Below are 16,116 nucleotides of genomic sequence, written 5' to 3'. Positions count from 1 at the left end.
TTTGGGTTGCTTTATTTACCATTCTTTCTTCCTGTTGTAACACAACCATATTTTCCCTTTCTTTTCTCCCTCCCTCCCTTCTCTACTCTTCCTTCCTCCTCTCCTTCTTTCTTCCCTTCCTTTTCTCCTACTGCTGTCCCCCCTACCCTCTCCTCTTTCTCTCCCTTCCACCCTCCTCTCCTTCCCCTTCTTCCCCTACCTCTCCCCTACTCCTGCTCTTCCTCTTCCCCTTCCTACCCTCTCTCCTTCTCTTTCTCTCCCTTCCATCCTCCTCTCCTTACCTCTTTCTTCTTTCCCCTGTCTTCCTTTCATTCTCTCCTCCTCTCTCCCTTTCCTTTTCTAATATTGTTGGTGTATATTTCAAAACTCAGTTTATGTTTCCTTGGGATGGTATTTCCGCCAACCCAAATATAATTGAGTATCTTTTCTTATTCCCTTACCTTCGCTGGTCTACCCTTGTTATGTTCCCCCCCTTTATATCTCCTTATAACGTCATTTTTGAGGGTAGGCGTTGAAACAATTTATTTCTGGGATGTGAGGTGCAGAGCAGCCACAGATCTCGCTGGGCTGTTAATGTTTAATTTCGACCAGACCACCCCGGGAAGGCTGCTGGGCCAAGCGAGTGAAGTCGAAACGTTCTTCTTGCAACTCCATAATGGAAAGCAGAAAAAACCAACCATCCCTGCAGGTATGGTATATTTCTCTTCCTACCTCCTAAATCTCCTGTGCAATAAAGTGAAATTGGAAATTAAATTTTGTCTTGCCACTAGAAGCAAAACAAAAAAAGCAGAATGAATCAGAACCGGCTGATCCAAGTATCTGGGAGGGGACCGTGTGTATAGGTGGGGAGGGGGCATACTTTTGTGTGTCCTTGCTTTGCATGGTGGTGGACTTAACTGGAAAATGTGGGTTTTGAACTCAGTCGATCTCTTTGCCTCGGGCTGCAAATTGTGGTCTCTTTTTGTACTCGTGTTGTGTTTCCCATTGTGTACCCTGCCCTCTTAGGCGAGATGAGCTAATTTTTAACAAATCAGGGCAATAAGTCCAGGCTCTCCAAATTTGGCAACCTGTGGACTTCAAGTCCCAGAATTCCACAGCCAGCCCATGGGGGGGGGGGGCTGGGAGTTGTAGTCCAGCATCAGATTTGGCAAAGTCTTCATCTGATGAAAAGAAAAGACCTGGACAAACGATTTGGCCGGAATGGCATACAATCTCCTGCTTGGGTCAGGGGCTGGATTAGATGACCTCTAAGATCATTATTACTATTAGCCTTCTCATTGTTCCTTTCACCCATCTCCCCCTACTTATGACTGGGCTGTAACTTTTTATCCTTATAATTTAATTGCTTATTGTTGTGCCCTCATTAAGTGTTGTACATTAAATGGATGTTTATGTACCCTGAGAGCTTATGCACCAAAGACAAATTCCTTGTGTGTCCAATCACACTTGGCGAATTAAGAATTCTGTTCTGTTCTGTTCTGTTCCATTCCATTCTATTCTATTCTAATTCTATTCCACTCCACTCCACTCCACTCTATTCCCATGACTATCACTGAGAGTTGTACCTTATGATTCTTGGCGAATGTATCTTTTCTTTTATGTACACTGAGAGCATCTGCACCAAAGACAAATTCCTTGTGTGTCCAATCACACTTGGCCAATAAAGAATTCTATTCCATTCCACTCTAAACTATTCTCTTCTCAGTTCCAATTCCCATTTCATTCTATTCTATTCTAATCCCTAGTCCTATTCTTATTCTATTCTATACTATTTTCTATTCTATTCTTATTCCTATTCTATTTTCTATTCTGTTCCTGCTCCTATTCTATTCTTATTCCTATTCTATTTTCTATTCTGTTCCTGCTCCTATTCTATTCTTATTCCTATTTTCTCTTCCTATTCTATTTTCTATTCTGTTCTATTTTCTATTTTATTCCTATTCTATTCTTATTCCTATTCTATTCTCTCTTCCTATTCTATTTTCTCTTCCTATTTTATTCTGTTTTCTATTCTATTCTTATTCTATTCTTATTCCTATTCTATTTTCTCTTCCTATTTTATTCTGTTCTATATTCTATTCTATTCTAGTCTAGTCCCAACTCTTATTTTGTCAAGTGAGCCCGCAAGCTGCGGGTCCCTCTTACTTCTTTTTATCTCTACCGGACTCAGCTGGCATTGCAAAGAAAGAGACAGAGAGAGAGAGAGAGAGAGGGAATCTGCCCTTGCCAAAGATGGCCGCGAGGGCGTCCCTTTTCCCCACCTCCACCTACAGGCGCCTGCGCACGAAAGAAGGCGGCGAGACGAGGGCGTGGCCGGCGGTGCAGCCTCCGCCTCCTCCTCCTCGGGGTGGGCGGGGCCGGCGCTGACGTCACTCGGCTGGCCATGGGCTCGCGCCGGCTCCAGGCTTGGTGCCTGGCGCTCGTTCTGCAACCGGCGCCCGCAGCAGCTCGGCCGGTCGCTTCCCGGGCTTGGCGGCGGTGGCTCAGTGCCCGTCCGGCCCGGGCGCCCAGAATGGAGTATCAGGTGAGCCGCGGAGAGGCTTATCAAGCCAGGCGGAGGAAAGAAACCCTCCGCCGGGGTTGCGTCAGCCGGCGCACGTGTTAGGATCGCGCGCAGACCCTGCGCCTTCGCCTAGGGGGCGCGTGGCTGGGAGAAATGCAAGCGTGCAAAAAAAGAAAAAAAAAATCTCCGGTGCGGTGCGGTGCAGAGCCGCCGCCTCCTCCTCCTCCCTGTTGCAAAGCAGGAGTAGCCCTCCCTCTTATTAATGAGTAACAAAATTGTAACGAGTAGCGATTTTCTTATCCTGTTTGTCTTTTTGCTGTTTGTTTTCCTTCCCTGGCAAAAGCTGAATGGGCTCAGTGTTACTTTAGAACCTTAGGGCTGGAGGGGACCTCAGAGGTCTTCTAGTCCACACCCCCCCCCCCTTCCTGCTCAAGGCAGGAGACCTCACACTATCCCGGTCGAATAGTTGTCCAGTGTTGTTTTTTAAAAAAACCCTCCAGGGATGGTCTGTAGAGATTCTCCGTCCTCCAAGGTTGTGGTTGTCGCAAAGGTGCTTTTTTTGTGTGTCAAGAGGCAACTGGACTTCCTTGGTATTTTTTTTTTCTTTTGAAGACTTCTCATCCCAGAAGCTTCTTCAGCTCTGACTGAATGGATGTTGGGGAATGGAAGGATTTACACTCCTTGCAGACAGCTGGTCCTTTGCATCCTTTTAGAGGGTCATTGAGGCCACTTGGGGGTTTATTTGTGTCTTCTTTGAAGACATTTTGCTTCTCATCCAAGAAGCTTCTTCAGCTCTGACTGGATGATGGTGGGGAGTGGAAGCATTGATGCTCCTTGCAGACAGCTGGTCCTTTGCATCCTTTTAGAGGGTCGTTGAGGCCACTTGGGGGTTTCCCTGTGTCCTCAGGATCACCTGATTGGTGCAAATGGTTCTTGTAGTCTGCAATTTTTCCCCTCTGGAAATCCATTCCTCCTCCCACCCCATCCCAAGGGTCTTCATCCCAAATTGTGTAGCTAAAAGTCTGTAGAGACTTTTAGCCATCCATGTCATGGTTTGTCCCAAAGGTGCTTTTTTTTCCAGGAGGCAACTGGACTTTCTTAGTTTTTATCCTTGTTCTTTCCTGGGTTTTTGACCTGGAGGACTGAGAACCTGGACAGACTTTTAGCTGTGCAATTGGGGACGGACACCCTGGGAATGGTGTGGGAGTAGGAATGGATTTCCAGAGGAAAAATTGCACCACTGACGGTGATTGAATGGGAATGACTGGTGGTTTTCCATCTCTGGTGGCTGCGGTCTGAAATTTTTCTTTCCCTTAGCGGGGGTGTCATTGAAGCACTTGGAGGTTTATCTGTGCACTCAGGAGACTGGGAGTTCTAGTCTGGCCGTAGAGATGAAAGCCAGCTGGGTGGCTTTGGGTCAGTCACTGGGAGACTGGGAGTTCTAGTCTGGCTGTAGAGATGAAAGCCAGCTGGGTGGCTTTGGGTCAGTCACTGGGAGACTGGGAGTTCTAGTCTGGCCGTAGAGATGAAAGCCAGCTGGGTGGCTTTGGGTCAGTCACTGGGAGACTGGGAGTTCTAGTATGGCCTTAGAGATGAAAGCCAGCTGGGTGGCTTTGGGTCAGTCACTGGGAGACTGGGAGTTCTAGTCTGGCCGTAGAGATGAAAGCCAGCTGGGTGGCTTTGGGTCAGTCACTGGGAGACTGGGAGTTCTAGTATGGCCTTAGAGATGAAAGCCAGCTGGGTGGCTTTGGGTCAGTCACTGGGAGACTGGGAGTTCTAGTATGGCCTTAGAGATGAAAGCCAGCTGGGTGGCTTTGGGTCAGTCACTGGGAGACTGGGAGTTCTAGTATGGCCTTAGAGATGAAAGCCAGCTGGGTAACTTTGGGCCAGTCACCGGGAGACTGTGAGTTCTAGTATGGCCTTAGAGATGAAAGCCAGCTGGGTAACTTTGAGCCAGTCACCGGGAGTCTGGGACTTCTAGTCTGGCCTTAGACATGAAAGCTTGGTGGGTGACTTTGGGCCAGTCACTGGGAGACTGCAAGTTCTAGTATGGCCTTAGAGATGAAAGCCAGCTGGGTAACTTTGGACCAGTCACCAGGAGACTGGAAGTTCTAGTCTGGCCTTAGAGATGAAAACCAGCTGGGTGACTTTCGGCCAGTCACCAGGAGACTGGGAGTTCTAGTTAGGTATGAAAACCAGCTGCGTGACTCTGGGCCAGTTCCTCTCTCTCAACCCACCTCACAGTGTTGTGGAGGTGGTGGTGAAAATAGAAGGGAGAAGGACGTGTTCTTTATGTTTGCATAGATAATAAAGGCAAGATGCAAATAAATAAATAAAAATAAAAGGCCTATCAGTGCAGGCCTGTGTTCAAAGGAATTTCTATTACCATGGCTTTTATTTATTTTATTAACTTATCAAATTGAGAGAGCGCCCATCCCCGGAGCTTTTAAAATTCCCGCCTGCAGAAATATGTAGCCGTTTCCCGCTCCCCCCCCCAAAAAAAAACTCTGGAAAATTGTCCTCAGCTTACCCCAATGCCTCTGTTTTTCCTTTCCTCCAAAATGTTGACATCTTTTAAAATCTTCAATCTCTTTCATCTTGCATCATCTGTGCATTCCCCTTCCTGGCTCTTCCTGATGCTGTTTGGAAGAAGATTAAAGTTTTCCCAATGTCTTCCTCCTCCTCCTCCTCCTCCTCTTCTTCTTTTTCTTTCTTTCTTTCTTTCTTTCTTTCTTTCTTTCTTTTTCTTTTTCTTCATCTTCATCTCCTCCTTCTTTTCTCATTCTCTTCCTCCTCCTCCTCGTCTCCTCCTCCTCTCCCCTCCTCTTCTTCCTCGGCTTCTTTTCTCATTCTCTTCCTCCTCCCCTTCTCCTCTTCCTCCTCCTCCTCTTCCTTCTCCCCTTCCCCCTCCTCTTCTTCTTTTCTCATTCTCTTCCTCCTCCTCCTCCTCTCCCCTCCTCTTCTTCTTCTGTTTCTTTTCTCATTGTCTTCCTCCTCCCCTTCTCCTCTTCCTCCTTCTCCTCTTCCTCCTCCTCCTCCTCTTCCTCCTCCCCTTCCCCCTCCTCTTCTTCTTTTCTCATTCTATTCCTCCTCCTCCTCTCCCCTCCTCTTCTTCCTCTTCTTCTTTTCTCATTCTCTTCCTCCTCCCCTTCTCCTCTTCCTCCTCCCCTTCTCCTCTTCCTTCTCCCCCTCCCCCTCCCCCTCCTCTTCTTCTTTTCTCATTATCTCCTCCTCCTCCTTCTTCGCTCACTTTTGCGGTTAAGCAACTTTGAGTGTGAAATGACTGGTTCAGTCATTCTCCCGCCTCCAACCCACTAACTTGCTTTTCCAGGAAATACGCTCCAACCACGTGTGAAAAAATGTGCAAGCCCCCGGGGCACAGTGCAAGAGAGCGGGCTGATTTCCCATCAGGTTTTTTTTATTATTTTGTTTCTTTTGGTGCAAAGAATCCTTCCCCTTCAGGGCTCATGCTGTTATCTTTAATTTTTTAAGTAGGCAAGCAGGAAGAATGGAGGTGAGAGGCTTTATTTTCTATTTACATCGAGCGAGTTGGGCAGTTTGGTGAATAGCTTTCTCCCCTGCAGGAGAATTCTTGAAGTATTTTATCCAAAAATATTTGCTTGTTGTTGTTGTTTTTTCCAGAGGGAGGCAATAAGAAAAACCCAAAGGCACTTTTTCCCCCCTCTTCCCTTTTCCTAAAGTCTGCATCCTTCCACTCTCGTTCCTGGCTTTGCACTCCGGGAAGACAAGTGGAATAAAGGAGATGTGCGTTGTTTGAAATCCATAGTTGCCTCGGAGATCTGGGGTTTTTAAGTGAGGGTCTCACCAAGCAGCGGTTGTGCAGCCCTGGGTCCCAAATGTTAAAATTAAATATTAAGGATTGGCAGGGGGGAAAAAAACGAGAGATAGGTGCAGGGAGGGAAGCCCTGCAAAATGTAGGATTGCTACAACTTTGCGTGCAAAACAGTATAGTAACCCGTGTGTGTTTTGAATAGAAGTGCTTCCATGTTTTAGAAATGGAAGATCCTCTTGCTTGCTCACTCCCCCTCCCCACCCTGCTTATTTTTAGCTCAAGCCCACCCCTCAAATCCTGTCTAGTTAAGCCCCTTCTCTGCCCACAATCTGCAAGGGCCAGCTGGCTGGAGTATATGGAGTATTATAAGTCTGCATTTATCTTTTATTTGCATTTGTGTTCTGCCAACCTACCTGTTGTTAGTTGCGAAGTCGTGTTTGACTCATGGACAACGTTACCCCAGGCCTTCCTGTCCTCTAACATCCTCTGGAGTCCATTTAAGCTCTTGCCAGATGCTTCGGTGACTCCATCCAGCCACCTCGTTCTCTGTCATCTTCTTCTTCTTCTTCTTCTTCTTCTTCTTCTTCTTCTTCTTCTTCTTCTTCTTCTTCTTCTTCTTCTTCTTCTTCTTCTTCTCCTCCTCCTTCTCCTTCTCCTTCTCCTTCTCCTCCTTCTCCCCCCCCTTCTCTTTTCTCCTCTTCTCCACTATGCCTTCTCCCTCCCTCTCTGTCTTTACATTCCTTGAGGTTGATAGTTGTGAAGTTGTGTCCAACCCATCGCGACCCCATGGACAACGTTCCTCCAGGCCTTCCTGTCCTCTACCATCCTCTGGAGTCCATTCAAGCTCACGCCGACTGCTTCGGTGACTCCGTCCAGCCACCTCCTTCTCTGCCGTCCCCTTCTTCTTCTTTTGCCCTCCATCGTTCCCAGCATGAGGCTCTTCTCCAGGGAGTCCTTCTTCCTTCTCATCAGTTGGCCAAAGTCTTTGAGTTTCCTCTTCAGGATCCGGCCTTCTAAAGAGCAGTCAGGGTTGATCTCCTCTAGGACTGACCGGTTGGATGGCCTTGCAATCCAAGGGACTCAATGCAGGCGTCTTCTCCAGCACCAGAGTTCAAAGGCCTCCATCCTTTGGCGCTCAGCCTTCCTTATGGTCCAAACTTCACAGCCATCCATTGCAACTGGGAAATAACTGGTGACATCAAACGAAGAGAAATTCACTAGTAGCTGCCTTGGGTCTCCAGAAGGAAGGTGGGACGTGAAGATTAGAGACGTTTGCAAAAATATTGTGTCAAAGTGGGATTCGTTTAGTGTCTTCCTGTGTGTTTGGGGAGGGGTCGTGGTTGTGACTTCGAGATGCAAAGCACCCACTTCTTTATGTATAGATACTCCTCAACTTACAACAGTTCATGTAGCGTCCGTTTGAAGTTACGGCAGCGGTGAAAAAAGTGGCGTGTGGCCGTTTTTTCACCCTTAGGACGGATCAAAATTCAGACGCTCGGCAACTGACTTGTATTTATGACGGTTACAGCGTCCCGGGGTCACGTGATTTCCCCTTGTACGACCTTAAGGCAAGGCAAGCGGGATTCACTTTAACAACCGCGTTACTAATTTTAACCGCTGCAATGATTCACTTAACAACTGCGGCAAGAAAAGTTGTAAAATGGGGCGAAGCCTAACGGATGTCTCACTTAACGACAGACATTTGGGGCTCAATTGTGTGGCCGGAAGTCGAGGACTACCTGTATTGGGTTATAGAGCCAATATTAAATCTTAAAAATATTTGCCAATAGCTGCTCTAAAACCAGACTAGATCTCACTTAAGAAGTTTCTCGCTTAGCAACCTAAATTTTGGGCTCAGTTGTCGTGAGTTGAGGACTACCTGTGTTCTATTTGTCCAAGTGTGTTAGGCACACGAGGAATTTGCCTCCAGTGTATAAGCTCTCAGCCTTCATGCAAAGCAACAGAGTAATTCATCATCATCATAATATCAAAATAATAATAAAGCAAAATCTATGGAGAAGCCAAATTCACTTACCATCCGTGTTACTAACTTAACAAAAAGTGGCAAGAACCGTCGTAATGTGGGGCAAAATCCACTCAGCCAACGCTTCCCTTAGAAACGCAGACATTTAAGGGTGGAATTGGGTTCATAAATTGAGGACTAGTAACTTGGAAAGCCAAACCGCTCCCCAACACCTGTGTTCCCGGCTTGCCTGGCTGAAAATCAATACGAATCCTGTTTGCGCTTGCACTGATTGCAACACTAAAGCACGAAGGGAAAGATCAGATTAGCTCTGGATACGAATCCGAAACGGGCGGATCCGGCTCCAGGAAAACATCTGGATTGCGGTCTCGGTTGTGCGGTTGTTGCTTTTGAAAGGACGTTTTGTACACCTTGGGGGAGGCGCCCGTGGATCGCCTCCAGCTGTTTGTGCACATTCCCAGTGCACAAACGGCGCAGAGGGCTTTTGCGCAGGCAGGCATTAGAAGTGTCCTGACGTAGGCTTCTCCAAATGACGAAAAAGACTCCCTTGTCCCGACCAAGCCCCTTTTTATGACGCTACTGTGAATTCCTCTCATTCACATCCAGCAAAATCTCAGCCAACATCCTTTCAAAGGTGAATTGACAACCACAGACCTTATCAGGCTTGGAGAGCTGCCAGGCCGATATCTTGCAAACGCCAAGCTGTAGCAGCAATTCCTCAGCAAGAAGTCAGGAACAGATCTTCACCCGAATGAATTGAACTCATGGTCTCCTGCAAACTCCACTCCCCAGTCGCTCCTCTTTTATTCCCTATAGGAGAGGCCCTTAACGTCCACCTGTGGCTTTACTCCCAAGTCAACCCTTGTTCACATCCAGCAAAGTCTTTCAAGGGAGGATTTACAGTCACAGACCTTCTCTGGCTTGGAGAGCTGCCAGGCCGATATCTGCAGAACTTGGCCAGGAGCCTCGGAGAGTCATGAACCAATGAAGCGAACTAATGGTCTCCTGCAAACTCCACTCCCCTTTCGCTCCTCTTTTATTTCCTCTGGGAGGGGCCGTTCATTGTCCACCTGTGGCCTTCCTCCCAAGTCGACCCCTGTTCTTTAGCTGCTCCCTTCATCTGGCAACTCACACTGGGAACAGGCTCCAGCTGTTCTTCTGCCCCATTGATCTCCGACTCCGAAGGCAGCTGATAACTGTTAGACGGCTCTGGCCCCCTCTCTGCCTCCGACACAGAGCCCTCATTGTCCCATCTGTGGCTTTACTCTCGAGTCAGCCCTTAGCTGTTCCCTTTGTCCGGCAGCTCTGCGCATGCTCACACTGGGAACAGGCTCCAGCTGTTCTTCTGCCTCACTGCTGTCTAGCTCCGAAGGCAGCTGGTAAGTGCCAGACGGCCTCGGACGCAGAGCCCTCGTCTGAGCCTTCCCCAGACTCCAGGACTGGCCCATGTTCCTCCCCAACCTCCTCATTGTCCGAATCTGACACCCTCTCCGCTGGCAAGAAGCTTTTCAGGCGTAGTACAGTGTCCTTAAATAAACTCGCTCTGCTGTCAAAAACCAGCCACTTTTGCAACACCTTTGTCAATATTTTCCTTTTGTTGGATTCTGGATTTTGATTGTTTCCAAAGCATAAACTTTCTTCGCACCGACAAAATTCCCAGAAGTGTTTTTCGGTCCTTTGCGTTTGGGAGCGTGGAGCAAGGAATCTGGCACTACCTGGGAGAATTGCACCAGCTCTTTTCTGCTGTGAGATGCGAGTCCTCCCAAAAGTGTGGTGCTACACAGATTGTGTTTTATTCCTGAGGTTTAGCTGCTGTGTTTCAGTCAGGAAATTCTCATTTTAGCTCCCCTGTGTGGTAAGAGTACTGTGAGGGAAACTCTCCTCCGTCTATCCCTCCTTCCTTCCTTCCTTCCTTCCTCTCATCTTTTGCCTCCCTCCCCCCAACTTCCATCTATCCATCCTCTACTTCCATCCATCCATCCGTTTCACCTCCCTCCTCCTTCCTCTCATTTTTCCCCTGCCTCTCTTCTTCCTTCCATCCATCCATTCATCCATCTTTTCCCCCTTCCTTCATTGCACTCATCTTTCCCCTCCCGCCCTCTTTCCATCCATCTATCCATCCATCTCTTTCCCCTCCCTCCCTCCCTCCCTCCTTCTTTCCTTCCTCTCATCTTTCCCCTTCCTCCCTCTCTCCATCTATCCATCCATCTCTTTCCCTTCCCTCCCTCCATCTATCCCTCCATCCATCTCTTTCCCCTTCCTCCCTCTCTCCCTTCTTCTCATCTTTCCCCTCCCTGCTTACATCCATCTATCTATCCATCTCTTTCTCCTTCCTTCCTTCCACTCATCTTTCCCCTCTCTCCCTCCTTCCATCCCTATTTCTTTTCTCCATCAATCCATCCATCCATCAATCAATTTCTTAACTCCTTCTTTCCTCTTCCTTCCTTCCTCTCATCTTTTGCCTCCCTCCCTCTTTCCATCCATTTATTTATTCATCCATCTCTTTCCCCTCCCTCCCCCTCCCTCCTTCTTTCCATCCTCTCATCTTTTCCCTCCCTCCATCTATCCATCCATATCTTTCCCCTTCCTTCCTCCCCACCTCCCTCCCTTTTTCATCTTTCCCCTCCATCCCTCCTTCCTTCCATCTATCCATCCATATCTTTCCCCTTCCTTTTTTCCTCTCCTTTCCCCTCCCTCTCTCCTTCCACCCCTCCCTCTTATCTCTTCTCCATCCATCAATCAATCTCCTTCCTTCCTTCCTTCCTTCCTTTCATCAGTGCATAAAAGTACACAAAAGTGTACAGGATTTTTTTTAAAGATGAAGAAAAAAATAGCATACGGTAAATAAAAGAAAAAAACAGATGTATAACTTCCACCCTTCCTCCCATCAATTCATTGCCATCCATCCCTTTCTCCTTCCTCTTCCACCTTTTCTAATCCCCACCTCTCCCCTTCACTCTTTCCGTCTTTCCACAAAACGCCCAAATAAAGTTTCTACCTTTTCACACACGTCTTCATCGTTTTCTTCCTGATCCAACTGGTCAGCGTCGCTGTTTCCACAAAGCCCTATTAATTTTGCAACCCCATCTTCTCCTCTGGCTATTTCACGATTCTCCCAGTCTCACCGTTGAAAATGAAATTCAATGGTGAAAAAAGGAAGGTTCTACATTTAGGCAAGAAAAACAAAATGCACAGGTACAGTATAGGTAGTATCTTGCTCAATAGTAGTAACTGTGAGACGGATCTTGGAGTCCTAGTGGACAACCATTTAAATAGGAGCCAGCCGTGTGCAGCAGCTGCCAAAAAAGCCAACACAGTTCTAGGCTGCATCAACAGAGGGAGAGAATCAAGATCACGTGAAGAGTTAATACCACTTTACAAGGCCTTGGTAAGGCCACACTTGGAATACAACATCCAGTTTTGGTCCCCACGATTTTAAAAAGATGTTGAAATTCAAGAAAGAGTGCAGAGAAGAGCAACAAAGAGGATTAGGGGACTGGAGGCTAAAACATACGAAGAACGGTTGCAGGAACTGGGTATGTTTGGTTTAATGAAAAGAAGGACTAGGGGAGACATGATAGCAGTCTTCCAATATCTCAGGGGTTGCCCCAAAGAAGAGGGAGTCAAGCTATTCTCCAAAGCACCTGAGTGTAGAACAAGAAGCAATGAGTGGAAACTAATCAAGGAGAGAAGCAACCTGGAACTGAGGAGAAACTTCCTAACAGGGAGGACAATTAACCAGTGGAACAGCTTGCCACCAGAAGTTGAGGGTTCTTCTCTTCCCTTCCCCTCCCCTCCCCTCTCCTCTCCCCTCCCCTCCCCTTCCATTCTTCCCTTCCATTCTTCTCTTCTCTTCCCTTCTCCTCTTCTCTTCCCTTCCCTTCCCTTCTCCTCTTCCCTTCCCTTCTCTTCTCTTCCCTTCCCATCTTGGTGTATGCATTAATCTTGCGCACACACACTGTCTTTCTCCATCTTTTCAGCTCAACCTCCGTAAAACCCAATCCAAATAAATTTCAAGGTTCATCCCATGGCATTTCCTGGGCATGCGAACCCGGCTGCTTTCCCCCTTAGATGTTTGTCAAGGGTTGTGTTTGCTCAGAGGGGGAAGGAAAGTTATCTCTCTCTCTCTCCCCCCTCTGGGGTTACAACCTTCATAGAGACAGGTCGATGGACGGACTCTGTCTGTTAGTAATGTCCAGTTGGGCTGGCTCGTAGGCGTCCCGCACTCTAGCCATGGAGTCCCCCAAAATTTGCCGGGGAGGGTCTTGCAATAAGCAGAATTTTTCCCCCAACGCTTTGCCGCCTTCTGAAAAGACCGCCGTGTGCAAAATGAAACGGGAATCCGAGGCCGATCTCTTCCTATTTCAGGTGTCTTATTTTTTTGAGGGGGGGGGGAGGATGGGAGCGGGCGGTGATTAGGGAAAGTTTGAGAGATTCCCAAGAGGAATTGAGTCAGAATTCACACCAATGGAGTTGCTTCCATTCTCCAATGGAAGGACCAGGGGGGAGGAAAAAAAACAACTCATGTCCGCCTGCTTGCAATTCCAGGATGCTATTCGGACTCTGAATACCCTCCAGACCAATGCCAGCTACCTGGAACAGGTGAAGCGAGAGCGAGGAGACCCCCAGCTGCAATTACAGGCCATGGCTGGGTTTTTGGAACGGACCGGCTTGAAGGTAAATTAGTTTTATTTTTTTAATTCGGGGCAGGGGCTTTTCTTTTTCCTGGGGTGGGCAAAACCACCTTTTAATTTAGTTTTATTGATGCATTTATATCATCTTTGCGACAGTACTACATCCTTTGCATATCCATTGCATTTCTTTTATATATATGCATATATATCTTATATCTATCTATCTATCTATCTATCTATCTATCTATCTATCTATACATACATACATACATACATACATACATACATACATACATACATACATATTTTTATATATCTTTTATCCCTATCAATTCCATGCATTACATCTTTTATATACCTTTGATTGTCTTATATTTCATATTTTGTACTATTTTTAATATAGAATCGATCTTATATATATTTGTTCCCTCTTGTTAATTATGCGGTTTGGTATTTATTTTATGGTCCCTTGATCTTTTTTCTTCCCTTTATTGCTTTCCTGTTTTTTCCCCCTCTTTCCTCTAGCCAATTGTACCATAACTCCCATACTAAGTAGTTACTCGGATCCCTCTTGGGTCTTTCAGCTATTTTGTGAGTCTATCCATTTCGGCGCATTCCGATAATTTTTTAAAATCACGTTTTCTTCTGTTTGCTTATGTTTATTTTTCCAACCCTGTGCGTATGTGATTCTTGCTGCCGTGATTACGTGTATAATTAAGTGTTTAATTTTTTTCTCAGCCTTCCCCTTAATTATTCCTAATAAACATAGTTCTGGTTTTAGTTCTATTTGGTGTGTAGTAATCTCTTCGCGCCAGACTTTTTCTTTTGCCCGGTATCTTTTTTTTTTGCAGCGGAGGATAATACATTTTTGATAATACATTCCTTGTGATTGGTTACATTTCCAGCATGCTGGTGAACAATCGGGAAGCATTCACAAAACCCACTTTTTTGAGGGTCTCGTGCTTTTGAGGGGGGCGGGGGGGAACGAGGAGCGGAGGCAGGGTACGATCTACCCACCCTGGGTTCCTGGTACGTGGTAAGGATGCCGAAAGCAAAAACTAAACAGGGGTTTTGTCCGGCAGGTCGAAGACCTCGATCAACTCAATGTCATTCATGTTACTGGGACAAAGGGCAAGGTAAGAGGAAGGGAGAGGGTTGAAGACTTTTTAAAAAAATTTTATCAGCGATGAGTAACAACAAATATGACGTCTGTGATAATCCTAGTAAGGAATTGTGGACATTGCAGTGTTTCAAATAAATAAATCAAGGGGAGGAGATAGGATAGGATAGGATAGGAAAGAAGGAAGGGAAAGGAAAGAAGGAAAGGGAAAAAATGAAAGAAGGAAATGAAAAAAGGAAAGGAAAGAAGAAAGGAAACAAGGGAAGGGAAAGGAAAGAATGGGAGGGAAAGGAAAGGAAGGGTGGGAAACGGGGAAGGAGAAAGGAAAGAGAAGGAGAAGAGGGACAAAGGGAAGGAAGGAAGGAGAAGGAAAACAGAGAAGAAGGGGAGGGGGAAGAAAGGAAGGGAGAAAAAAGGAGAAGGGAACGGAAGGGAATAAGGAGAGGAAAAAGGGGAAGAAAGAAGGGAGGGAGGGGAGGAAGGAAGGACCATTCAGTCCTTACAATTTGGAAACAACAATCCTCCAGTGAGCCGTTTTTAGCATCAAAAGACATTTTCCAATCTGATCGAGGCTAATTCTCCAATCCGTTCCTTGACACCAAAGTTCGCCCACTTCTCCGTCCACGTAAAATATCCGGAAGGGACAACATCTGGCAGAGAAAACCGAGAGAAGATGACTGGCGATAGACCACGAAACTTATTTTTAGAGCTAATTCGGGGTATGAAGTGAAGGGGTCGGCAACCTTACGTCCCTCGTGGGCCCTTCAAGCCCCTTGGCCCAATTGTCAGAATCCTAGTTTGCGATTGATTTCGGCTGTTCAGGGGAAAACAGTTTGGCCCAGGTGGTGGGCGCCTGAATTCCTTCCTGGTTTGAGTGGGGGTGGGCTGATATTTCACACACACCCCTTTTTTTTTAACCCATCAGGGTTCGGCCTGCGCCTTCACGGAACGCATTCTGCGCAACTACAATTTGAAGACCGGCTTTTACAGGTAAATGTCCTTACGGGATGCTTGGGGGTCTTCGATTATCTTCTGTGCCAGCTGGGAAATTAACTAGAAATTCAGTGTTTTGGGACTATCTTGGGTTCCTTTTGCCACAGTCATTCTCCTCCTATTTGCAGGTCTTTCTCCGTCCTCCTCCTCTACCTCTCCTCCTCCTCCTCCTCCTCCTCCTATTCTTATTCTCCTCCTCCTTCACCACCAGCTCCTCCTCTTCTCAAGCAGGGGGATAGGGCCCCCTGCTTGAGTAGGGGGTTGGACTAGAAGACCTCCAAGGTCCCTTCCAGCTCTAATTTAGTTTAGCTTAATTTACTTTATTGTCACTGCACATCGTACAAGGAATTAAATGCCGTCTTCAGCGTACATGATAACTATAAAAATAAAAACACACACATCCTTCACGTTCAATATAAATACAATCGAAAACCCCTGATATTGCCTTAATATTGCACTATACCGTAGAATTCAACATAGTTACTGCCCTGGGATAGAAGCTGTTCTTCCTTCTCTCCTTCTCTTCTTTCTCCTCCTCCTCCTCCTATTCTTATTCTCCTCTTTCACCACCAGCTCCTCCTCCTCTTCTTCCTTCTCTTCCTCCTCCTTCTCTTCTTCTTTCTCCTCCTCCTATTCTTATTCTCCTCCTCCTTCACCACCAGCTCCTCCTCCTCTTCTTCTTCCTTCTCTTCCTCCTCCTTCTCTTCTTCTTTCTCCTCCTCCTATTCTTATTCTCCTCCTCCTTCACCACCAGCTCCTCCTCCTCTTCTTCTTCCTTCTCTTCCTCCTCCTTCTCTTCTTCTTTCTCCTCCTCTTGCTGCTTCTCCTCCTCTTCTTTTCATCTATTTTCTTTCTCTCCTCTTTCTCCTTCTCCTTTTCATCTCTTCACACACACGCACCCTTTTGTCTTATTTTTGTTCATTCAGTTTTTAAATCTTCCCAATCATCCAACTGATGGAAACATAACAAGCATTTTTGATAGTATTCCATTGGAAAAGGAAAGACTATTCTGCACAGCTGTTGCAATTACGTCTCTGGAAACCTTTTTCGGTTTCCTGGCATTCTTGATTTTTTTTTCCAGCTGGTGAA

The 16,116-nt window shown here is 46.6% G+C and overlaps 1 protein-coding gene across 1 annotated transcript in view; it reads left to right on the top strand.

The window, feature by feature from the left end:
- Positions 1-2,356: 2,356 nt before the first annotated feature.
- The window catches only part of FPGS (folylpolyglutamate synthase), a 30,288-nt gene continuing 16,528 nt past the window's right edge, over positions 2,357-16,116 (top strand). Inside the window, exons 1-4 of the mRNA XM_081967160.1 lie at positions 2,357-2,524; positions 12,829-12,957; positions 13,997-14,050; positions 14,960-15,024. Of these exons, the coding sequence (XP_081823286.1) occupies positions 2,384-2,524; positions 12,829-12,957; positions 13,997-14,050; positions 14,960-15,024 (389 nt within the window). The 5' untranslated portion in view covers positions 2,357-2,383. The remainder of the gene's footprint in view (positions 2,525-12,828; positions 12,958-13,996; positions 14,051-14,959; positions 15,025-16,116) is intronic.

Source organism: Natrix helvetica, assembly GCF_964273705.1.
Source record: "Natrix helvetica genome assembly, chromosome: 15".
Lineage (NCBI taxonomy): Eukaryota > Metazoa > Chordata > Lepidosauria > Squamata > Natricidae > Natrix > Natrix helvetica.
The sequence above is the reverse complement of the archived record's forward strand: the minus strand, read 5'-3'. Positions and strand labels throughout refer to the sequence as shown.